Here is a 24780-nt window from a genome sequence, read left to right as displayed (position 1 = left end):
TTAGAGCCAAAGGGTAAAGTTCAAAGTGGCCCCCTATTATACCTCAAAATCTCTGAAGGATTCTTTGCTTCCCATTCCTGAAAGATGAGTTTGCAGGTGCTAGTGCCCAAGAAAGGAATGTTTACACAACAGTCATAATCAGAGACTACCACCTGGTCACTTTGTGTTCCTCATGCCACTGAACTGATAGACAGATGTAGGTATCACTAAAGTAGCCGCAGTGGTTGACTCCATTGCCAGGGAGAAGTTGAGTTACTGCTACAACATGAGGGCAAAAAAAGGGTTATAACTGGAGCCAGAGGAATTAACCTGGGCTCTTTATATTATTCTTCCTAGTAGTACTGGTTCAATAAAAAACTGTAGAAGCTAAACAAAGCCAGAAACATCAAAGATTCAGATCCTGCAGAAATAAAGATTGGGCTCAACCCACCAGTTCAAAAATCTGATCCAGTCAAGGTGCTGACCACAGGAATAAAGCCATGAAATGGGTGGGAGCATAAGGAAGTTGTAGCTGTCAGTTCAGGCCTCAGGATCCCCTACAGGAGAAGGGATTTTAGCAGCTGTGTTTAAAATAACTTGGCACAGTAGTTTCTTTTTTCCTCCCATTTCTCTTCCCTGCTACTTTGTATCAGGAACAACGGCATTGCACTATGTTTTAGGTTTCATATGAGAGTGTACTTGAATTAAAGAATGTGTGTGTCACTTGTCATAAGAATACAGGGTTTCCATCCAAATAAATGACAAGAGTATAAGATGGGATTAAGCTAGATATTCCCCATTTTTACATCATATTCATGCTCCATCTTTCCTCACCCTGCTGTATGGATCCAGGTTAATGTCTATGAACTGTATCAACTGTAGGTCCTCGTTGACTGGCTTATGGTTAGATTTGGCCAATAGAAGGTATTGGCAAGACATCAGAGTCCAAAAAGGGAGAGAATTCAGGGTATGCATTCCTCTGGCTCCCTCCCTGACGGGTTGTGAGTTGACAAAGGTCTATATTTCTTTATTGTCCATACATTTATAAATAATTATATAGTTAAACTAGATTGAGGATACCATGGTTTCTGGCTGAGTTCAAGGAATCAGACTGTGTACATGTGAAGAGAAAATTAGTAAACTGGACTGTAGTTCAAAAGAAAATGTCCAAATTAAGACAGAAGAATGGACAATACAAAAGATAAGGTAGAACCATAAAAGATACCACATGACCGTCCAATATACATTTACTTGGAGTTCCAGAAAGAAGGGAACAAGAAAATGGGGTTGAATCAATATTTAAGGAGATAATGTCTGAGAATGCTTCAAAAATTGATGAAAGACATCAAGCTATGTATTCAAGAAGCTCTTTGAATTTCAAGGAGAATAAGAGTAAAGAAATGTCTCTCTAATCACAGTCTAGTAAAGCTGTCGACAATCAAAAACAGGTTACCTACAAAAGAGTAACAATTATACTGACAGATGATTTCTCAAAAAGAGAAAGAGAAAGGGGGGGGGGATCAAAAGCAGATACCCAGAGACCTCAACTTTATTACTAGGATCTACTCTCTATTTGACTTTACCTTATTTTCTCTCCCAACAGGCTAATCTGCATAGGCCACTTCAGGGAGCTCTCTCTTCTCCTGGATTCTTGTTAGGTTAGGACAATGGGAATACCTAGGAGAGAGCAGAGGGAGGGAACCAGGAGAATGAGAACAGGGTGTGTTTTTCTTCCCATCTTCCTCCCTTTAAGGTTGTTACAGGCTCTCTGCTCCCCTTGGTACCCATGAGCAACAGCGAACATGTACAATGGTATACATAGTCACACTACTCATGATAAACCAAGACTGGGGATAATCTAAAATCTACATATCTTTACTCTTCTTTACAGTTTCATAACCTAACCATGCATCCCTAGGTTATAAAATTGTAAAGAAAAGCAAAGAAATATGGTAAAAAAAAAATGAATAATGGTCACCTTTGTGGGGGAGGGGTGCCTGGATGTCTCAGTCAGTTAAGCATCTGCCTTTGGCTCAGGTCCTGATCCCAAGGTCCTGGGACAAAGCTGGAGTCAGGCTCTCTGCTCAGCAGAGAGCATGCTTCAGCCTGCTTTTGCTTGCTGCTCCTCCTTTTTGTGCTCTCTCTCTCAATCTCTGCCAAATAAATAAGTAAAATCTTTTTTTAAAAAAATGGTTGCCTTTGGGAAGAGGTAATGACTGTGGGACATAATAAGGTTTCTAGGGTCTAGACATGTTCTATTTCTTGACCTGGATTACATGGGTGTTCCCTTTGTGATAAATTATTGAGCTACTCATTTTTGTTCTATGCAAATTTATTTCACGATTTACAAAGCTTTTAAAAAGAAAATAAACGAGTGAAGTGATAAAGATGACAGGAGGGGGGCACCTGGGCAGCTCAGTTGGCTGAGTGTCCAACTCTTGGTTTCAGCTCAGGTCATGATCTCAGGGTCCTAGATTCAAGCCTCATATTGGACTCGTGCTTAGTGGGGTGTCTGCTTGAGGATTCTCTCCCTCTCCTTCTCCTTCCACCTCTGCTCTCTCTCTCTCTCCATCGCTCTCTAAAATAAATAAATATATATTTTTTTAAATGGCAGGAAAAATTGTGGAAGATGCAAAGAATTTCCTGAAGTATATTTTATTATATGGTTTTGATTTTTGAAAAATGTAAACATTTTACGTATTCAAAAAAATAAAATTATATATAAAAAAACTAAAGTTGAAAACAAACTGAAACAAATTGAATTATATATCGTATTGGTAAAAATGACAACACAAACAAAAGAACTATTTCAAATGACTTTAGAATGCAGTATTTTGATGGTATACCCTAAGTAATTATATTCCAAGGACAAGGTAAACTACCACACATCTTATTTGTCTTTTTTGTTTTAGTAGTAGAGTAATATTTGCATTCTTATTTGTAAATTATTGTATTTATATTGTAGGACTACACATATAAGTGATTACATTAATGCCATAAGTAACCAATGTTTTCAGTGTAAGGCTAAAGAGATACAAGTACAAAATCAAAAGAGCTCAGTGAAAATCACAGTTAAATTTTAATTGGAAATATGAGTGTGTGTGAATGTGTGTGTGCCTGTTGTGCATATCTTAATATTCTAGCTCTGGGTGCTGAAGGGATCTATAAGCAATGTCATCTCAGTTGCTATTATTACCCTTAAATCCCCGACTGTGATCTCTAAAATCAGTCCTTACTAAAAGCTACCAAGTCTCTTTGGAAGAATAGCTGCTTCCATGTCTAGGGCAGGGAATAAAAGAGATGTACCTGATACCTCTTGAGCGATAGAAAGCAAGAGAACTGTCAGTGATTAATAGGATGTTTCAAAAGAACACCAGGGCCAGTTTAAAGGAGTTTCCACTGACTTATTCTGAGGCAATTTGAATATAAAAAATAATTACTGCAATTGATTGATGCACATTGAATATATGAAAATCCATACTTCTATAGTAATGCTCAAACAAGAAACATCATTAAAATATTTTTTAAATTTTTATTTGTCACTGTTGGAGATCTACTATACTTAAATTCATTACGCTGCAGATTGGTAAACCAAAAAAATAAGAATGTATGCTACCTTTCTAGTTGGAATTGTATTTCAGGGTAAATAACTCCAGTTGATGAAGAGACTTCTTTATAAAACAATATCAGCTAATAAATTTTAAAGGAATGATAGAATTAGAAAAGTCACTATTTAGTAGCCTCTAATGAAATAATTTAGTTGAGGACCATCAAGGAATAGCAAATCCATTAGGTGAAAAGTTGATGGGAACTAAATATTTTCACAGTGCCAAAATATCATCCCATGGATTACATATTAGTCACTAGAGGGAAACACAATTTTACATACAGTGATCTGTCTTTATCTTAAACCAGTGATCAATTTTAACATCACTAAGAGTATGACAGGCAGACATTACCCCTTTCCTGAAATGACAATTGAAGGCATAAGCATCACCTATAAAACATTTTACTTAAAAACTGTTTAACTTGATCCAATCAATATTTATTATTTATTTGTTTATTTAAGATTTTCTATTTATTTCTTTGACAGAAAAAGACACAGTGAGAGAGGGAACACAAGCAGGAAGAGTGGAAGAGGAACAAGTAGGCTTCCCACGGAGCAGGAAGCCTGATGCAGGGTGATCCCTGGATCCTGGGATCATGACCCCAACCTAAGGCAGACACCTAATGACTGAGCCACCCAGGTGCCTCCAATCAAGATTTGAGATATAACTTCTAGTTTACAGTAAATGCAGGGAATATATAGGATATACACAGGGGAAATGCTGGGAAAACTATCATATGGAAACTATCAGACCAATTCAGAAGGTGGGGAGTTGTAAGGAAAAACTAACCTTGGGGGGGTGCTGGGTGGCTCAGTGGGTTAAAGCCTCTTCCTTTGGCTCAGGTGGTGATCCCAGGCTCCTGGGATCAAGTCCAGCATCGGACTCTCTGCTCTGCAGGGAGCCTGCTTCCTCCTCTCTCTCTGCCTGCCTCGCTGCCTACTTGTAATCTCTGTCAAATAAATAAATAAAATCTTAAAAAAAAAAAAAAAAAGAAAAGCTAACCTGGTCTATTCAACAAGACAATGCCAAAAATGGGGGGGGGGTATATGTTAATTTAAAGAGAATTAAGAAACATAACCACATGCAATGGTCGTCTTTGACTCCTTTTTTTTTTTTACTCCTATTCTGAACAAAACAGATGGAAAAAGACATTTTTGGAAACAAGCTGAGAATTTGAATATGAACTGAGCATTAAATGATATTAGAGAGTTATTGTAAATTTTGTTAGCTGTCATAACAGCATTTGGACTATGTAGGAAAATAGCCTTACTTCTTGGAGATGCATATTGAAACACTTATAAGGGAAATATGATGTCTATAATTGACTTTTTAAAAGAAGCAGATTTCACAAAATAGCAATAACTGTTAAGTCTAGATGATGAGTATATGAGTATTTACTATGCACCCTATCTTTTCTTGTATTTTGAAAAATTTTTAATGGAAAATAAGAGAATAAAGTGATCAAATTTGAGCTTTAGAAAGCTCACTCCCTAGCTTATTGGGTGTGAAGAGTGAAAGCAAAAGATAGTTAGATGATTACAGTACTATTTGCAATGAAAGAGCACAGTGGTTTAGATAAAGTAGAGAATAAGGAGGAAAGAAATGGAGAGATCCATTTTGCAGGTAGAAACCATAAGATATAGATAGGCTTGAGGTGGAAGAGGTTAAAAGAAAAGAGAGTCAAGGCTAATAACGAATGCGAATCTGTGTTATGTGTTGAGTATGCGCCAGTGCAGTCATTGTTGTAAGTGAGCCAGATGAGTTTAACTCGTGGAATCCTCACAACCACCTTGTGAGGTAGGAATTATTAGCACATCTATTTTACAGATGAGGGATTTGGGCGCAGAGAGGTTAAGCAACTTGCCCAAAGTTACACTCCTAGTAGGTGGCATTGCTAGAGCTGGAATCCAGGCACACACGCAAAACCATCCCCGCTGTTAAGGATGATACCGGTACCATCAAGTGAGATGCGTAACAGTACCTATTCTGCTCACTTTTAAGCTCATCCTAGGGCTTACACCAGCCAACTCACATTTATTTCCTGGCCCCCACCCAACTGTAGCCCTTTTCTCCAACCTTGGGATTGGGTGATAGAGGTGGTAGTCCTTGGGGAGAAGCATATGTCAAAAGGGGGTGGGGCCAAGTGGAAATTCTAGCGAAGCGCCTACTATTTGGTGGAGAACAGCTGTGGGTTGGCACCTCCGTAAGCCAGAGCTCTTACGCCACGTATGACGCAAATAAGCGTAAGACCCGGGGGTGGAGATGCCGTCACCACCAGCCCAGGGTTGGCCGAGCTGCCGCGAGAGGGGCGTATAGACCCCGCCTCGTAGGTGGGTGGGGAGTGGCAGGCCCCGCCTCGGCCCCTGTGGCTGGCTTCGGCCAGCGTCGCTGCGGTCGTGGCAGGGGAGCTAGCGCGCGGAGCCCGGAAAGATGCGGCGCCCGCGGCGGCCCGGGGGTCCCGGGGGATCCGGGGGTCTCCGGGTGCTCCTCTGCCTCCTGCTGCTGAGCAGCCGCCCGGGAGGCTGCAGCGCCATTAGTGCCCACGGTCAGGAGGAAATGAGGGGGGTGGGGTTGGGGGGGTGGAGTGTGGTGCTGGGAGCAAAACTCGGTGGGGGATGGGGAGGGGTGTCATGAAGGTAGCAAGCTCAGGTAAAATATGTGTCTGGAGTAGGGTAGGGGCTAGCACTGGTTGGTGAGGAAGATGAGAGGGCGTCTGAGAGGAAAGGGGCGTAGGCCTGGAGGTGGGGCTGGGAATACGGGGGCGGGACCTAAGAGAAGCAGGCTCAGGGCAAGATTGCGGGTTTGGGAGGAAGAATGGGGGTGCATATGGACAGAAGGGCTTAGAGACTGGCTACAAGGCCACGGGAGAAGTCGCGCTGAGGCGCCAAAGAAGTGATGACGCGCTGAGGGAATGGGGGTGGGAAGGAGGGGTAGGAAGAGAGAGCCCTGATGTCCGAGCAGGAGGAGTTGGGGACACGAGCATGGGGGGTCCCAGTTCCCAGGAGAGGATCAGGCCGAAGGAGGGGCCAGGGTTTCTCTTGAAGCTTTGAAAGGCAGATTACTGCTATCAGATCGCCAGTAAGAGGAGGAAGGCTCGGGGAGGCGGCAAAAGAGGGTGAAGAGAGAAGGGTCCTTTCCTCTCCCCCTCCCCACAGCCAGGCCTGTGCTGACTCACATCAGAGCGGACAGAGACAGTCAGCGCTGACTCATGGGCCGGGGGAGGGTGGGGTGGTGGGGCGCGTGGAGGAAGGGGCACAGCCTCATCATCTGACACCCTCCTTTCCCACCTGCGTTGGAAGCCCATGCAAGGTACTTCCTGTGGCGCTGTGGGATGGTAGGGTGGTAAATGAAGTCTGGAACGGCGGAGGGTTCAGGTCTTGTGGAGACTCCTGACCCTAGCAACCTTCCCTCCCCCATAACTGCTTCCAGGCTAGGTAGCCCTCGGCGGTGCCAGATTCAGAGTTCAGCACCGAGGACAGCGCTGGCGGTTGGTGGGGGCGCTGACTGTAGGGACAGTGTGGGGAGCCTTGCTTTAGAGACACCTCAGCCGTACCCCTTTCCCACATGGCAGGAAGGTGTGTTAGGGTTTCCATCTTTTTGAGCCCTAGCTCATCATAGTTAAAATGCTTTTGGAGATTTGGGGAGCAAAGTCCCGTTTTCCTCAGAATTTGGCCCCAAATTCCCCCCATAGTAATTCTATGAGAGTAGGAGTATTTGATCCTCTACTACTCCCTACACCTGCAAGCCTTCTCCCCATCACTCAATTAAGCAAACTGAGGCTTTCAAGGAAAAGATCCAGACTCTCAGATCCTGTGCTTCTTCCCTACTCACCCCGCCTCCCCCAGCTGAAAGCCTTTCTTAGGATGAAAGAATGGACCCCATCTGTTAACCCCCTTCCCCAGCATGTCCATCCCCTGACCATTCTGTGTGTGTGGGGGTGTCTGAGCTTCTGCTCCCTTTTCCCTCTACAGGCTGTCTGTTTGACCGCAGACTCTGCTCTCACCTTGAAGTCTGTATTCAGGGTGAGTGAGGCCTGGGCATAAGATTTACCAGACAGGGGACACAGTAAGAAAGAAGTGCATGGGAGGCCTGGAAGGGGGAAGGAGTACCAGTCTTGGGGAAAAGGGAATGGCCTGAAGGAGCAGAGTTCTCTGAAGTCAAGAGAGGAGATGGAGAGAGTGATGCCCATTTGCAACCTGGACTTTGGAAAACCTCTTGTCCGAGCCTCCTGCTGACACTACTTTTGTGCTCTTAGATGGCTTGTTTGGACAGTGCCAGGTGGGAGTGGGGCAGGCCCGGCCCCTTTTGCAAGTCACCTCCCCAGTTCTTCAGCGCTTACAAAGTGTGCTCCGACAGCTCATGTCCCAAGGTGAGGTCTAGCTGCACTGAAGGGAAGACACGGGGGCTTTGTTAGATAAGGGTGGGAAAGTGAGGGGCCACCTGACTCAAGAATTTCTCTTTATGAAACATTCTTATCACACCTACTTCTAGAACCTTACCTTCCTAGACCTTGCTGGAGAAGGGGGAAAGACAGGAATGGGGGTAGAGCCAGAGAGAGGGGCTGTTCACACTTAGACTCTTTGGAGGAGTCTAGAGGGGGCCTCCACAGAAGGAGCCACTGGAAGAGGCCAGCATCCATCTCCTTAGAACTGACCCACTGTCTGAGTGCTCCAAAACCATGAATTCTGGAGTCCTCAGCCAGGAGAACCCCTCCACTCATCAAATTCACTCTTTCAACAACTATTTATTGAGTATTTACTACATGGCAAGCTTAGTTTTAAGTGCTTGGGATGTATCAGGGAATAAAACAGACAAAGGTCTCCGTCTACTGGGACTTACATTTTGGGGCATAAGGGGAATACAATATATAAGTTAGAAAAGATATACATACTATGTTATAAAGTGATAAGTGTCATGAAAAAAAAAAACAAAATATTACAGCATGATAAAGGGGCAGATATGGTGGGGTAGAAAGCTTCAGTATCAAATTTAGTGGTCAAGGTAAACCTTATTGAGACTATGAAATTTGAACAAAGACATCAAAAGTGGAAGTGTTTTCCAGAAGTTTATCTGGTGGCAATGTTTCAACCTGATCAAAGAGCTAGAACAAAAACCTGTACTAAAGCAGGAGCACAAGTTTGAGGAATACCATGGAGAACATCTCTATGGTCTGGCTGTAGAGGAGTGATAGAGAGGAAAAATGGAAGATGCAGTCACATGGGTGTTGAGGGAAGGGATGCAGATCATCGCAGGGACTTCTAACAGAATGTATGGATGGATGTTGTCCTTACTCTGAGTAAAAGAAGAACCTAGGACAAGATTTTGAGCATAGAGGTGCAGAATCATGCTTGTTCCTGTCAATGATATAAAGAAGTGAGTCAAGGGTAGAAGCAGGGAGATTGTTAAAAGCCACCACAATAACTCATGTGAGAGATGAACATGGTATGGGTCAGGTGGTTGCAGGGGGGTGGAAAGGAATGACAGAATTCTGCATATATTTTAAAAGTAGTGTAACTTCATGAAATACTGGACAGTGCTGTGAAAGAAAGGGAAGTGTTAAGGATGACACCAGGTTTTATTGCCTGAATAACTGGGTTAATGAAGATGTCATTAGCTATGCAAAAGGACCAACCTGGGGAAGGGGGTGTTCAGTTCTGAATATACTAAATTTAAGATGTTCATTCCAATAGAGTGGGAAGTTGAAAGTATGAGATTCTATTTTGAAAGAGAGATGGAGGATTCTGGAGTAGAGACAGGAATTTGGAATTTTTTGGCATATTAATGGCAGTTAAACCCATGAGGTAGATGAGATAACCAAATGTTTTAGTGTATACGAAGAAGAAGTCTAGGGAATTATAATATTAAGAGGACCAGGACAAGGAGAGGAACCAACAAGGGAGCTGAGAAGGGGGAGCCACAGAGGTAGGAGGAAAAACAAGAATGTTTGGTGTCCTAGAAGCCAAGTGGAAGTGTATTGCAGAGGAAGGGGTGATCAACAGTGTCAAACAATGATGGTGAGTGAAGTAAGATGAGATTGACGAATTGGCCACTGGCTTTAGATAAGCAGAAGTCACTGGTGATTTGGATGAAAATCGTTTTGGTAGAATAGGTGGGAATAAAATCCTGAATAGAGTAGGTGAGGAGGGAAGGAGAGGAAAGAACTGGATACAGCCAGTAGAGGTAACTTCAAGGAGTCTTGCTGCAAAGAAAAGGAAAGAAATGGTGTGATCACTGGAGAGGAATGTGGGGTCATGCAGTAACTTTTTAAGATGAAAAGAATTCCATCATGTTTCTATGCTAAAGGGAATAATTCAGTAGAGAACAGAGGAAAATGATCATGTAGGAAATGGGGAGAAATTGCAGAGATGTTCTTTAGCAGGTAGTAAGGGGTGAAATCCAGTGCTCAGGTGGAGGAATTGGCCTTGGATAGGATGAGTTCTCTAATGTCCAGAGGCGACATGGCAGGTGTGGATACTAGTCAGTCTTTTTTTTTTTTTTTTAAAGATTTTATTTATTTATTTATTTGACAGAGAGAAATCACAAGTAGACGGAGAGGCAGGCAGAGAGAGAGAGGGAAACAGGCTCCCTGCTGAGCAGAGAGCCCGATGTGGGACTCGATCCCAGGACCCTGAGATCATGACCTGAGCCTAAGGCAGCGGCTTAACCCACTGAGCCACCCAGGCGCCCGATACTAGTCAGTCTTAGGATATGAGTTAGGAATGGTACAGACTGTTAACTCAGAAGCAGGAAAGAAGGAATGGAGGTGGAGAGTGGGAGATTATGTCTTAAGAATAGGTAACTAATCTTCCTGAGAGTGATTTCATGAAAGGAAAGAGTCATAAGATGACTGATGGTGGTGGAGGTGGTGAATGTTTAAAATGTGTATAGTGCTTTAGGACTTTGTAAGCACTTTCATTTCTCTGATTGTACTTGATCTTCACAATAGCCCCACGAAGTATGTAATTATTCCCACTTTACAAAGAAAAGTAAGGTTCAAGATCAACAAAAAGAAGTGATGATGATGATGATGATGATGATGATGATAACAGCTCTTTAAAGTTCACTATGTGACAGGTACTATTCTTACCATGTTACATTGGGTCACTTGTCACAGTCTTAGGAGGTATAAACCCCTATTTTACAGATGAGAGAATTGAGGTTCAGACAGGTTTAGCAATTTGCCCAAAGTTGCACAATGAGTAAACCGCAGAAGATTCAAACATAGTCTCACTGGCGGCAGTCTGACTTCAAAATCTGTACCTGAGTGTGGGAAGGGGACAGCTCAGATCACCCACCAGGTCTCTGGACCACCTCCACTGCCCCTCTGCTCTGCCAAACTCAATGCACTACAGGCTAGGGAGTGCGGTTTTGGTTTCTACTGGTCCCTGTTACTGGGCTCTCAGACTCTCCTGAGCCAACCTCACCCTATCCTGTCTCCTGACAGGATTGTCCTGGCACGATGATCTGACCCAGTATGTGATCTCCCAGGAGATGGAACGCATACCCAGGCTTCATCCCCCAGAGCCCCGCCCAAGGGACAGGTAGGCATCCTTTTTCAACAGCTCTAATGTGGCAAGGCTGGTGGGTCTGTGGTCTTGTCCTGACCGACAGAGGGAAGATCCAGCAAAATGTCACATAGTGACCGACAGACCGACAGTGGGCGCCAAGGTCAGGAGCCTCAGGCATGGGTTTAAGAGGTTCAAGAGTGGTCATCTGACATGTTCACGTGCTCAGTATGAGCTGAGCTCACCCCCAGGGATCCAGCAAAATGGGGGAAAAAGTTTTGAAAAACTTGGACATTTTCATAATCTAAAAGAAACATCAAAGGGGTCAGTATGAGACAAATGAGAATTTTATCATACGGAAAATGTTTAATGTTCCCTTTCATTACTATGTGGAAGTGTATGTGCAGAGACCATCGTCTTTCTGCAGTTGGGGCCTCTGAAGGCATTGTTCAGACCCTGTAAGCAGAGGAAGGTCAGCGAGGGCCATGGGGCTCCGATGATGCTAGCAGGATGAAAAAGGCAGAGTACAGTAGGACAGTAGGGGGGATGGTACTGAATGTTTGAACTGAGTGTTTGAATGCACACTTAGAGAGCCAGATGTGGGGACACGAATACAGGAGGAAGGGGGCAAACTGCAGCCCCAGTTTATCTATAGGGGCACGTGGCTGCCTTTCCCTGCAGCCATTCTTTCCCCCATTCCTCGTCTCACACAACCCTAACCTCCCCCGCTGTGTTTCAGGGACCTGCGCATGCTTCCCGGGGAGGCAATGACCTGTGCCCAGGCTTGGCCCTCTGGCCCTTCCCCATGCTACTCTCTCTTCCCCTGAGGCTAGCTCATTTTGTAAGAGGTCACGTGTACTCTAAAGTTTACTCTCAACCGCTGAGCCTGTCTGGTCCCATCCTCTCTGCCTCCTGTAGGCTCTGTATGCCCTTGCTCCACACAACCAACACACACACATACACTTTGCTTTCTTCTCCAGATCTGGCTTGGTGCCCAGGAGACCTGGTCCTGCCGGGGAGCTGCTCTTGCAGGGCATCCCTACTGGCTCTACCCCTGCAGCCCAGCACCGACTTCCTCAACCTCCAGGGGGTGGGGGTGGAGCTGGGGTGGGCTCTCCACTCTCCCCTCTACAGGCTGAGCTGCTGCCCCCTCTTTTGGAGCACCTGCTACTGCCCCCGCAGGCCCCGCACCCTGCTCTGAGTTATGAACCCGCCCTGCTGCAGCCCTACCTGTTCCATCAGGTGAGCCTTAAACACTGGCCTCACCCCAAAACCTGTCCCTAAGCCCTGATATGTGATTTTTACCTGGATCTCTGATTCCCCCACAGTTTGGCTCCCGCGATGGCTCCCGGGGCTCAGAGGGCTCACCAGGGATGGTCAGTGTCGGCCCCCTGCCCAAGGCCGAATCGTCTACCCTCTTGAGCAGAACTGCCTCCAAGGACCTCTTTGGGGCTCACTCTGACCACTCCTATGGGGACCCTCCAGGGCCTTCGCCTGGTCAACTCTTCCAGGACTCAGGGCTTCTCTACCTGGCCCAGGAGCTGCCAGTGCCCAGTAGGGCCAGGGCACCAAGGCTGCCAGAGCAAGGGGGCAGCAGCCGGGCCAAGGACTCCTCAGAGGGCTACGAGGAGGAAGGGCAAGAAGGTCGCAGGGAGAAGCCTTCTTCTCCAGCAGAGCAGCCAGGTAACAGACTTCTCAGCATCTGTTCCCTTCCTGTGGGGGCTGCATTCGGGGGCTCCTTCCCAACGGCCCACACATTTGTTAATTTGTCCTTAAAGTCATTATATATGTAACTAATATCCCTCCTGACAACCTGATCTATGCCGGGCACTAGGTAGGCAGTGGGGATACTGTGGGGCGTGGAGATGGCATAACTCTTCTTCAGCTGGAGAGTCCAGATGTTCATGGTGGGCCTGAAGTGTGGTCTTGGCCCTAAGAAGGCCTTTCCCCTCAAGTGTGGATGAGGGCTGGAAGGTGGAGGGCATCAGTCTCCTAGGGTTTGAGAAGAAACTCTTAAGTGTGCTAGTACCCTCCCCCCACCAAATGCCTCCTACGAGTTCATCTTGCCACCGCCACCTCACTGCCACCATCTCGCCATAAGCTCTGTGTCTGGCTCCCAGCAGACGTGACTCTCCAGAGACTGGCAGCTGTGCTGGCGGGCTATGGGGTGGAGCTGCGTCAGCTGATCCCTGAGCAGCTCTCCACCCTCTCAACCCTGTTGCAGCTGCTGCCCAAGGGCGCAGGACGAAACCTGGGTGAGTGTCCAAGCACAGAGACTTGCAACCACCAGCTCCATGATGGCCTCTTGCCCTATGTTTCAAGACCACATGGAGCAGCCTAGAGGGCAAGGTCAGGGGCAGAGAAGAGAGTTCCTTTGAGACATGAGCACAGGGTCATTGCCTGCCAAGGGCAGGAAGCAAGGGACTGGGGTGGTGAGCTGAGTTAGAGTGGGAAAGAACTCGAGGATGGGAGTAATGGAAGAAGAAGCCAGCAGGGGGTATGAGCAGCGATTAGGAGGCACCAGGGAAGGTGAGTGGTTGATAACAGCCTCGAAGGAAGTGGCCAATGCCAACTGAAGCCAGTAATTGATGGGCGGGGAGAGGACTGAACAACGAATAATTTTGACAAGTGTGGCCAATAGCTCCAGAAAGAGCTGAGGAAACAATCATCAGGTAGAAGCAAACAGGCATGAGACCATGCTTAGGATGAGACCAAAGACAGGACTGGGTCACTGACTGAGGGCAAAGAGGCCACAGCAAGTGCAACAGGCTCAGGGCCGCTGGCTCTTTCTCCTACCTATGTTGGGGAGACCTTCACCTTGGCCCTTTGCCCAGAGTCTTGTTTTTCCTGTCTCTACAGGAGCAGTTGTGAATGTTGGAGCCGACATCAAGAAAGTGAGTTTGGGCACCTCCCTGACTCTCAGTGCCCCTAGCAGCACCCCCCTGCCCCTTGTCAGAATCTAAACCTCAGCCTTGGGACCCAGATCTGTATCTTCCAACTCTCCTCATTGGCCCAGAGACCACATGTCCTTCCCTTAAGCTCACCTCAAGCTGATGGCAGAGCTGGGTCTAGAAGCTGGAATTCTCAATTCGCTGCTTTTTTTCACTACAGTCATTTCAGATCCTGCTCTGAGGATCCTTAGGTGAAGAGGGGAGTTACACGCAGGCTCCTGACCCTCCCTGTAGCCCGAAGAGCTCTATCTTTTCCACACGTGTGACTTCTGAGATTTTTGTGGCTAAACAGAAGTCTAAAAATCACTGCCTGCCTTCATCTCTCCTAACACCACCTCCCCTCACTCCAGAGGGTCTCCCTACTCCAGCTCCATCCTGTGGATCATTACTGACCATGTTGCACTCATTTAATCCTTTATGCATTCATTCATTCATCCATCCAGCTGACTCACTTTTCTGGGTAACCTCTATGTGCCCAGTGCTGCCTTGGGCCCTGGGGATTAGAAAGAAACAAGTCCCAAGGTCCTCTTTAGGGACCTCAGATTCCCATCCCCCCACCCCCTATACTATCCAGAGACCACATCTCTATCCTCTCTTCTAAACAGACAACAGAGGAGCAGGTGCAGGGTGAAAACACAGTGGAGCCTCCACCCCCTACGCCCTCCCTGCCTGAATACCCCACTGCCAGCCCCACTCCCAATAAAGCCCAGCAGGTGCTGAGCTCTGGATCCTCCGAGTCCCCCAAAGCTGCTACCCAACTTGCCACACCTGTCCTGCTGGAGAAGAAAAGTCCCCTGGGCCAGAGCCAGCCCCCAGCAGCGAGGCAGCCGTCAGCTCAGCCATCAGCAGAGGAGTATGGCTACATTGTCACTGACCAGAAGTAAGGGTTTCAGCCTGGGGAAGCCTTCCAGCCCCCCCTCCCATCCCCTGAGGAGGGTATGTTATAGGGGCAGGCCTGCCTGGCAAGAAGCAGAGAGCAGAAATCCAGATGTGAAGTGGACAGGGGGTGGGCTTCTCTGCACCCCTGGAGGTAGCTTGTTTCAAGAAAGTGGCCAAGAGGATCCCTACTTGCCTTTCTCTCCCTTCTCCCCACCTTCAGGCCCCTGAGTCTGGCTGCAGGAGTGAAGCTGCTGGAGATCCTCGCTGAACATGTGCACGTGTCCTCAGGCAGCTTCATCAATATCAGGTGGGGCTGGTATCTAGCTGGGGCAGAAAGGATCTAGAAGGTGCCTTGAGGGGAGAGGTGGCTGGAGGGGCTTGGGGAAGGAAGGGAAGACAAAGTCTCGGGTAAGTGGCCACGGTGGGGTCCCAGCTGCATTGAAGTTGCCCCCCACAATACACACACCTTGTGTGTGCGGCAGCAGGACGAGGAGCGCCTGGAAGCCATGGGGCCCGAGGGGGCCCATGGTCTCTCACACACACACACACACACACACACACACACACGATGCTGGCCTCATCCAGCATTCCTCTCCAATATTCCTGTAAGGCATCACTGTTTGGCCTCGGCTTCATCCTCTCATGGGGAGAAGGCCAAAGCTGGCCTCTCTGTTAACAGTCTGGGGTCTGTGATGGGTGAGGCAGTAATGTAGCTCCTGTTTGGCAGTGTGGTGGGACCGGCCCTCACCTTCCGCATCCGACACAATGAACAGAACCTGTCTTTGGCCGATGTGACCCATCAAGCTGGTAAATACTGCCCGGTCCCAGCCCCAGCGTTAGTAGGACATACCCAGGCCTGTGGCTGATGCCCCCCTTGAAATATTCCCAACACACATGGGCCCTATGGAGACCACCCGGAGCTGGAGAGAGTCTGACCCACATCTTCCCTGCAGGGCTGGTGAAGTCGGAACTGGAAGCACAGACAGGGCTCCAGATCTTGCAGACAGGAGTGGGACAGGTATGAGCTAAATGAAGAATCAGCTGAAACCCCAGAGGGCTACCATTGCCCACAACAGATGGGGGCAAACTTGTTAGGAAAACCAGAGCTGAAACCTCTCCTACTTGGTGGGCCCACCAGCTTTACCAAAGCTGCCCTCCCCTTGCAGTTCTTTTTCTGGCCAGCAGATGGCCTCAGTGGCTGCTGCTCCTCCGCCCCTTCAGCTTCCTCCTCCCTCTCCTTGCCCTTCCTCCTCCTCCCCCTCCTCCTCAAGGGCACGACCCTTCCATAGGAAGGCCTCCAGCTTGGAAACACCACCTGAGGTGTCCATAGCCTTCTGGAACAAAGTTTCTAAATTCCAAGGGAAAACCCAATGCAGTAAGGACATTAAACTCAATATATATTTCTATTCTGCAACCCTATTGCCTTACTTTCTACTATGCCATTCCTTGGGACTCTCCAAACTTCTCTACATTCATTTTTGCAAAAACTCCTGGTGGGGTCATCCACTAAGTTTCAGGCAGTGCTGTGTGGTTCAGTTGTCCGATGGGGCTTGAGAAGGAAGGTCTTGGGTCTAAATGAGCGCTTCTGCCTGAGCCACCATGCCCTTGCCCTATCAGCTTTGCCCTTGGAAGTACCCTAGCAGGGATTGCGGCCTCGGGGTGGGGGGCAGGGGTTGAGGAACAGCTCCTAAATACCTCCTGCCACTGCCCTCCTTGATTCTAGTCTTGCTCCCACAGAGGGAGGAGGCAGCTGCTGTCCTTCCCCGACCAGCCCGCAGCACATCTCCCATGCGCTCCGTGCTGCTCACTGTGGTGGCCCTGGCGGGCGTGGCCGGGCTGCTGGTGGCTCTGGCAGTGGCCTTGTGTGTGCGACAGCATGCACGGCAGCGGGACAAGGAGCGCCTGGCAGCCCTGGGGCCCGAGGGGGCCCATGGTGACACCACCTTCGAGTACCAGGTGTGTGGCCCAAAAGCTTGTGGATGAGAGGGAGTAGAGGGGATTGGGAGTCTGGGTCTCACACAGGGTGAGGGTGGGGTGTTGGATGGAGGTTAGGCACCCATCCTTGGGAGTAGCCCAGCTGGGGTTACAGAAACCCAAGCTGCGGTGTTGTGGGGGCATCTTGAATGGGTGGGAATTGGGAGCAGATGCTCCCTAAAGTTCTTCCTGGGGCCACACTTCTGGGATCCCATTCCCATCTCTGAACTTGTCAGAGGCACCCCACAAACAGAACAGCCTGGAAAAGAATGAGGGCCCTGGCAGCAGAGCCTCCTCCTCTCTCCCTGAGGGGTTTCATACAGAATCAGTCAGGGAGGAGCCTGCAATGGAATCCAGGACGCTGCTGAAAGGGTTTGGGGGGCTCTGGGGCCCTGCCTGATCTTTCTTCTGCAGGACTTGTGCCGCCAGCACATGGCCACAAAGTCCCTGTTCAGCCGGGCAGAGGGTCCCCCGGAGCCTTCTCGGGTGAGCAGCGTGTCTTCCCAGTTTAGTGACGCGGCCCAGGCCAGCCCCAGCTCCCACAGCAGCACACCGTCCTGGTGCGAGGAGCCCGCCCAGGCCAACATGGACATCTCCACGGGACACATGATTCTGGTCAGGACGGGCCCGGGGCCCGGGGCCCAGGGTGGGTGAAGGGCCGGGATGCTGGAAGAGGCTGGCCGGGGAGTGTGGGCCAAGGCAGGCTGCGGTATCCCTGCAGGCGTACATGGAGGACCACCTGCGGAACCGGGACCGCCTGGCCAAGGAGTGGCAGGCCCTGTGCGCCTACCAGGCGGAGCCCAACACCTGTGCCGCAGCCCAGGGGGAGGGCAACGTCAAAAAGAACCGCCACCCTGACTTTCTGCCCTGTGAGTGAGTCCTGCTGGTCAGCCTGGCCCAGCCCTCTCTCTGCAGGGAGCTCTGGAGGGCTTGGGGGAAGGGCCAGGCTCCGGGCTCCGGCCAAGTGGCAGGGGTACCAGGACCCCAGTAACTGGAGGGGCACCTGAGATGGGATGTGGGGTCTGTGCAGATGATCACGCGCGCATCAAGCTGAAGGTGGAGAGCAGCCCTTCTCGGAGTGATTACATCAATGCCAGCCCCATTGTAAGTGGCTCTAGCTCCAGCCCCCTCCTCCGCCCCATTTTTATCCTGCCTGGAAACTCCATTTCCTCATGGTCACTGTCCATGCCATCTGATGTCCTGGAATTATGGGGCCTGATATCCCAGCATGGAAATGGGGATTTTTCAAGCTCTCCCAGATCCTGACCCACTCCCTTTGACCAAGCCTCTCCATAGCAGTATTTCCCATTCTGGCTCATGACGTGTCTCCCCTGCCGCAGATTGAGCACGACCCTCGGATGCCAGCCTACATAGCCACCCAGGGCCCGCTGTCCCATACCATCGCAGACTTCTGGCAGGTGAGTTCTTGGAAGGAGGGCTTCTCCAGGGACCAGTGGTCCTTGAGGGGAGCTGGAAAGGTTAGAGTGGAATCTCTGTCCCTAGATGGTGTGGGAGAGTGGCTGCACCGTCATTGTCATGCTGACCCCACTGGTGGAGGATGGTGTCAAGCAGTGTGACCGCTACTGGCCAGATGAGGGGTCCTCCCTCTACCACGTATATGAGGTCAGCAAAACCCCATGGCAGGGGGACGAGGGAATGGAGAGAGTGGATGGTGAACCATTCATACATGTATGAATTGTATATGCATATATGCACACACATGTACATGTACTATATGTTTACATGTGTGTGTCCAGTCAGGGCCAGGAAGCATCTGTAGGGACCTATCATGAAAGGTACAGAAATAAAACTATAAAACAACCAAAACCGAGGTAAGAAGCCGGGAGCCAAGAGTGTATGAGATGGGGAAGAGAAGTAAAACCGAAGACCAACATTAAGACCTACGTTAATTGAGCCTCACTTAGCGCTGAGTTTCCAAAGCCAGGAAAGAAAGAACCACCAGTCACAAATAGAATAGAAACAAACTTTTTTCATTAGGAGAGAAGATAGGTATTGGGGGAGGGGGTACTGGGAAGAGGCAGAGCCGAGGAAAGAGGAACAGATTCCTGCTCCATGGAAGGTGACCCCCTATAAAGCAGGAGACACTAAGAGACAACAAGCTTCTCCTCACCAAGGGAGCACCGAATAGCGAATAGTAGTTTTTCATCATCCGATGAGCACCCAGCAGTCTTTTTTTTTAAAGCTGCTTTTTAAAATTGATGTTGCTCATGGTTAAAGAAAAACAATGAATAAAAATATAGAATCTCATCCAGGTTGATGGTGTGTGTAGCACAGACACTGTGTTAGGCTGAGGAAGAGGAAAGAGGAACTCTGGCCTCAAGACGCCCACAGAGGCTGTGTCCGGGTGGAAAAGCCACTCGTTGTCCTGAGCAGCCAATAAGTGACGCAGACAACTGGGGATCCTGGGGAGAACTGGGGCAGTAGCAGCGGGCGGTTGGGTAAGCTTCCAGGAGGATGGAGAGTTTGAGCCGGCCCCGGAGGCTGGGGAGGATCTGGAGAGGCGCTGCCGTCCTCAGACCCGGCTGGCTCCTCGGCAGGTGAACCTGGTGTCCGAGCACATCTGGTGCGAGGACTTCCTGGTGCGCAGCTTCTACCTGAAGAACGTGCAGACCCAGGAGACGCGCACGCTCACGCAGTTCCACTTCCTCAGCTGGCCGGCAGAGGGCACTCCGGCGTCCACCCGGCCGCTGCTGGACTTCCGCAGGTGAGGGAGGGAGCGCGGGGAGAGAGCAGCGCGCGAGCGGGGGCCCGGGAGCTGGGCGTCCCCCCATCCCACCACTCTTCCTGGGGGCCCCGGTCTTGTGAGGCGGGCGCTCCAGGCTGACCTGGAGCCTCCGCCTCTGACCTCCAGCCGCCCCCTTCCAGACCCCGCAAGCCCGGACGGATGCTCTGGCTGGCTGCGCGCATCCCTCCACCCCTGCGCTCCCGCTCCCGCGCTGCTCTCGCTCCGCTGTTCTGCCTGCTGAGTCCCCCTCGCCCCTTTTCTCTCCCTGCCTCCCCGTTTCTGGCTCCTCCATTACCCCCGCCCCCAAGAAGGGCTCACCTGAGTTCAAGCTCCCTTCTTCTCGCCTGCTCTCCCTCTCCTGGGTCCCGGCTCCCGTCTCTCCTGTTCGTCGCCTCCAGGGCCGCTCTTGCGATCTCCAGCATATTCCGTGTGTCTGCTGTCCCCTCATCTCACTCCCTCCTGCCCATCTGTCCTTTCTCCCTCGCTGTTTCTTTGCCTCTGTTATTTCTCCCCCGGCCTTCTTTCCTTCCTTTTCCTCTCTCTCCCCTTCCCCTGCCTCCCCGCTCAGCTCTTTGTCTCTCCCATTGTCTCTGAGTCTGTTTTCTCTCCATGTCTCCGGTCCTGCATCTCTCCGCTGTTCTGTCCCCTCTCTTCCCGCCTTCTCCACCTCCCTGCCTTCTCTCTGTCTTTCCCTCCCTCTGTCTGTCTCCCCACTCTGTCCTTCTGTCCTAACCCTCTCCTCTGTCTCTCTCTCCCTCTCACGGCTGCCAGTGTCATTTTTGTGATCTGCAGCTAGTGTTCTCTCTCCAGTTGCATAGTCACAAAAGTGATCATTGGAAGGCGTGGCCGCTGCATGGACAGGACAATCTAATCAGGACTTGTGGGCCCTGGGGCCCCCCCCTGAAGTCTGCTGGGAGAGCTGGTGGGTGGGGGGACTCTGAGGAGACAAACACTATCCAAGACAGTTGGGAGGATCTCAGGATTACTAGGGACTCAGTAGAGCAGGTGGCGGCTGGGCAGGAAGCTAACTAGGGGCCTTTCCCTGTTCTGACAACAAAACACCCACCAGGCCAGTCCTCCGGCATCCCCAGTCTTCCCCCTCGCCCACACTGCAGCCTCCTCCTGCTTCTCTGCCTCTTGCCAGGCTGGCCCGAGGTCTCCAGGTGCTGGACAGAGAGCAGAGGAGCAGAGCTGAGGGGAGAAGCTGGGGATAGTTTCTTTTCTTTCTTTTCTTTTCTTTCTTTCTTTCCTTTTTTCAAGTTTATTTAAGTGATCTCTACACCCAACCTGGGGCTCGAACTGAGGACCCCAAGATCGCATGCTTTTTCTGCTGAGCCAGCCAGGCGCCCCCGCTGGGGATAGTGTCTGAGCCTCTGGATGATGGTTTCTCACTGGGCTCCCTGGAGCCTGAGCCCCTGGGTCCTCAAAAACAATGCCAGGGGTCGTAGAGTTATTTCTTGCTTTCCACGTTTAAAAAATCCGTATAGAATTAGTGCATGGACCATTTTTAAGACTGCACAGGTAAGCTAAAAGATTACATTTCTTTGCTTTAGGCCAGAATGGTGTAAACACAGTTGGCAGCAGACACCCAGAACAAATTAACTGCTGCTTAATAAATATGGTTTGGAGGGCTACATAGAGGAACGGCAAACTCATTTTTTTTTAAGTGCTAAAAAGTGACTCTGAACAAGTTGCTTGATTTCTGTTTTTCTTACCTGTGAAATGGGGATGATGACCCCTACTTCAGGGGTTGTTACAAGAGTCAGTGGGACAAAGTCTGTAAAATCTTGTTTAAGTGCCTGGCGCATAGGAAAGGCTCAATGAATTCTAGATATGATTCACTGTCATTATTATTAGATGATTGGGAGCTACTGCAGATACTTCTGTTCAACCCCAGCTCTCTAACACGTGAGCCAACTTGCTAGAAAACCATGTGGATACCGGTAAAATCATTCAGAGTCACCTGGCCCTTGCAAGTCTGGGGGAGTCTCAATGGTAGATCCTTAAATTCCAAGCTTCCCCTGAAACAATCTAATAACTCTTCAGGTGGTCCTCCCTGGTCCTGGCCCCCTGGGGGGTATCAGGATTCTGCAAGTAATTCTCAAAGGAGGAAAGTCATAAGGGACAAGAGCAGGTTAGACTAGGCCACTGAGGAAGGGAGAAATCCTCTGCTCCCTGCTGAGAGGGCAACTGTCAGTGTAACAGAAAAGAGTCTGAGGTCCAAGTGGACCCCAAGTCTAAATATGACCCAACCACAGAACACCTGTGCTGGGATGAGGCTGATTCAGGGAGACAGACAGCTGTATAACATTCAGAGCAGAAGATTGTCTTCCCTTTGTGAAAGAAATTTTGTGCCTAGGGCTACCCGACCTCATTGCTAGTGAGGACCACCAGGAGCCCGAGTGGGGAGGGGAACAGCCTGGGCAGTTGTAAAGGAGGGCAGAGGGACAGAGCAGGAATGTGATGAGATTAACACCCTTGAAGTCACCAGAAAGCCTATTCTCCCTGGACTTTTAGCAGAGGTGGCTATTAATATTATGTAGTATCATTAATAGTACTACCATTTATTGAGCACCTAAGGTATGTCAAACCTCACACTTAATTCTTTACATGGATTATCTCATGCAATCATGGTAAGAATCCTAAGAAGTAGGTTACTATTATTACACCCTCATTTTACAGACAAGAAAACTGAGGCTCAAAGAGGCCAAGTCTGTTGTTCCCAGGTGCGTCACTTGGGCATCAAGCTCATTAAGTGACAAGGCAAGCCCAGGGCCACCCACATCATCCTGGTTCTTTGCCTCCTGCCCTGATTCATTTCTCCAGCTCTCTTCCCTCCTCTGCCCTGGGCACATGGGGAGAACAAGAAGAAAAACAGCCCCCAGGTGTGTGCTGGTGCCCCCCCTCACACCCACTTCTTGTTGCAGGAAAGTGAACAAGTGCTACCGGGGCCGCTCCTGCCCCATCATTGTGCACTGCAGGTGCGTGCGGATGGGCTGGGGGCGGGGGTGGGGGGTGGGGTCACAGGGGCCAGGACAGCCCAGGCCAGAGGGTCCTGAGGTGGGGCATTCCTGATTGCCACCCCTCTCTCTGGTCCTCCTCCCTGGGCACATCTCCCATGCATGCTGCCTGCCTGACCCCTGGATGCTGGCCAACAATAGCCCATGGGCCAAGTTCAACATGCCATCTGTTTTTGTTTTTGCTTTTTAATGGCCCATGAGCTAAGAATGGTGTTCACATTTTTAAATGGTTGAAGAAAAGTAAAAAAGAACATGTGACAGAGACTCTCTGTATGTCGCACACAAAGTTGAGGATATTTACCCTCTGACCATTTACACCAAAAGATTGCTGAACAAAAGCCTGCCCAGAGGCTGGAAAGGACCATTCTTATCCCGCCTCTGCCCCAGCTGATTTCACCTTAAGACTGAGCCAGGGCTCTCCTTTTAGGCTGGACCACTACCCAAGTGACACCCCATGGCTCACAGGCCCCCCACTCAAGGCCCAATTCCCAGGGGCCCCCCGGGGTTCTGACTGATGCCTCCTCAACCATGCCTACTGGCCCCACCAGTGTCTTCCCCACCCCAAGAGCCTCCCTGTCTCCTCTACCCCTCCCCCTTTCTGCTGGGTCCTGAGCGGAGCCTGTCATCCTCTCCTGTTTCAGCGATGGTGCAGGAAGGACTGGCACTTACATCCTTATTGACATGGTACTGAACCGCATGGCAAAAGGTGAGGACCTTCCCCACAGCGCCCGCAGCCCTGCCCCCGATGAGCCATCCCAGCACCCAGGCTCCTGGGAGCTCCTGGAGGGACCAGTTATCACACCCCCAGGCTCTGCCCAGTCCTCCAAGCCTCCCAGCCCAGGGCGCTCCAGGCTTTCTGGGTCCTGTCCTCTGGGCAAACCCTGTGCCCTCTCCAATCTCCAGGAGTAAAGGAGATCGACATCGCTGCCACCCTGGAGCACGTCCGTGACCAACGGCCTGGCCTTGTCCGCTCGAAGGTGACTGTTCCTCCCCGCACTGACCTGAGCTGCCAGCCTCGCCCAGGGAGACTGGCAACAGCCTGCCTCCCCCACCTGCCCCCACCTGCCCCCACCTGCCCCAGGAGGACTCCCCCCTCGCCCAAGTGACCTCCCTCGCTCCCCTGCCCAAAAGCCCCCCCTCCCCACAGCCCCCTCCTCCCGTCACAGGGCAAGAGCAGAGGTCAGTCCTCTCCATGACATTCTCTCTCCTGCCCTTCGCCAGGACCAGTTTGAATTTGCGCTGACAGCTGTGGCGGAGGAGGTGAACGCCATCCTCAAGGCCCTGCCCCAGTGAGACCCCTGGGGCCCCTCCGTGGGCAGACCAGCCTCTGCTCCCTCTTTGCCTGTGTGAGCATCTCTCTGTGTACCCCTCCTTTCCCCCAACCCCACCGCCTGGGTTCCTCTTGGGCATGGCCAGTTGTAAAGCAGGGGATGTGGGAAGGGGCAAACCTACCCAGCCTCTCACCTGTCAGAGCCCCCAGGAAGTCCCCTGGGAGGCAGGCGCTTGGGGGTGGGGGGTTGCTGGCAGCCAGCCAGGAGCAGAGGAAAATCCTCCACCCAGAGCCTTCTCCTGCCCGAGTTCCCCAGCCCCCCAGCTCCCGTTCTTCTGAGAGCTCCCCGGATGTCCGGGATGTCCGCGCAGACTGCCCCGAGGAGGGCCCGTCTCCTTGCTTGCCCATCCCCCGCTGCCTGCCGCCCTGCCTCTGTGGCCCGCGCTCTGGCCCCTGCCTTCCCTGCCTCCCTAGGGCCTCCTCCCCTGCCCTCCTGCCACGTGCCACTCCACTCTTGCCCTCTGGCACAAGAGAACATTTCTAGAAAAATCTACTTTTGTATCAATGTGAATTAAAGTTAGTGTGTCGTGTGTGCAGCTGCAACCCGGACTCCTACACTTTTGTGTCGTCTCTGCTTCCAGACTCCATCTCTTTGTGCCCTTCAGCCCCAGGATAAGGAATCTCATGCAGGCCAAGCACCTGGCACACCACAAGCAAAACTAGCCAGACTCCGGTAGCAGCCTGTACACCAGGCCTGTGAGACATCACAATAGGCATCCATCCACCTGGGGGCAGGGGCACTTCCTCCCCCTCTCCCAACCCTCCTCCTCGGAGGGTCCCATGTCCTC

The 24780-nt window shown here is 50.4% G+C and overlaps 1 protein-coding gene across 3 annotated transcripts; it reads left to right on the top strand.

Annotated features, from left to right (window-relative positions):
• The first annotated feature begins 5842 nt into the window (after positions 1–5842).
• PTPRN (protein tyrosine phosphatase receptor type N) lies at positions 5843–24535 on the top strand. 3 transcript variants are annotated; one of them, XM_004762838.3, is made up of 23 exons: positions 5843–6132; positions 7559–7609; positions 7843–7956; positions 11032–11128; positions 12073–12334; positions 12421–12775; positions 13216–13347; positions 13952–13986; positions 14649–14923; positions 15143–15229; positions 15650–15729; positions 15876–15940; positions 16660–16878; positions 17311–17511; positions 17618–17765; positions 17927–18000; positions 18237–18314; positions 18400–18519; positions 19455–19621; positions 22570–22623; positions 23304–23368; positions 23566–23639; positions 23884–24535. In XM_004762838.3, exons 1-23 carry the CDS (start codon positions 6018–6020, stop codon positions 23953–23955), a joined length of 2940 nt encoding a protein of 979 aa, XP_004762895.1. In that variant the 5' UTR covers positions 5843–6017; the 3' UTR covers positions 23956–24535. The 3 variants fall into 3 exon arrangements, with proteins under 3 accessions (XP_004762895.1, XP_012917062.1, XP_012917064.1); XM_013061608.2 differs by having other exon boundaries at positions 13213–13347; XM_013061610.2 differs by lacking the exon at positions 5843–6132 and adding an exon at positions 6189–6896 and having other exon boundaries at positions 13213–13347.
• The last annotated feature ends 245 nt before the right edge of the window (positions 24536–24780 follow it).

This window comes from Mustela putorius, unplaced genomic scaffold (assembly GCF_011764305.1).
Source record: "Mustela putorius furo isolate JIRA1106 unplaced genomic scaffold, ASM1176430v1.1 tig00000275_pilon_pilon_pilon, whole genome shotgun sequence".
Taxonomy (NCBI): domain Eukaryota; kingdom Metazoa; phylum Chordata; class Mammalia; order Carnivora; family Mustelidae; genus Mustela; species Mustela putorius.
This window is presented reverse-complemented; position numbering and strand designations above follow the sequence as displayed.

Coding starts and splice junctions, on each gene's coding strand:
- PTPRN (XM_013061608.2), top strand. CDS start 6,018: ATGCGGCGCCCGCGGCGGCCCGGGGGTCCCGGGGGATCCGGGGGTCTC. Junction 7,610..7,842: donor CCTTGAAGTCTGTATTCAGG/GTGAGTGAGGCC, acceptor TTGTGCTCTTAG/ATGGCTTGTTTGGACAGTGC. Junction 14,924..15,142: donor TACATTGTCACTGACCAGAA/GTAAGGGTTTCA, acceptor CCCCACCTTCAG/GCCCCTGAGTCTGGCTGCAG.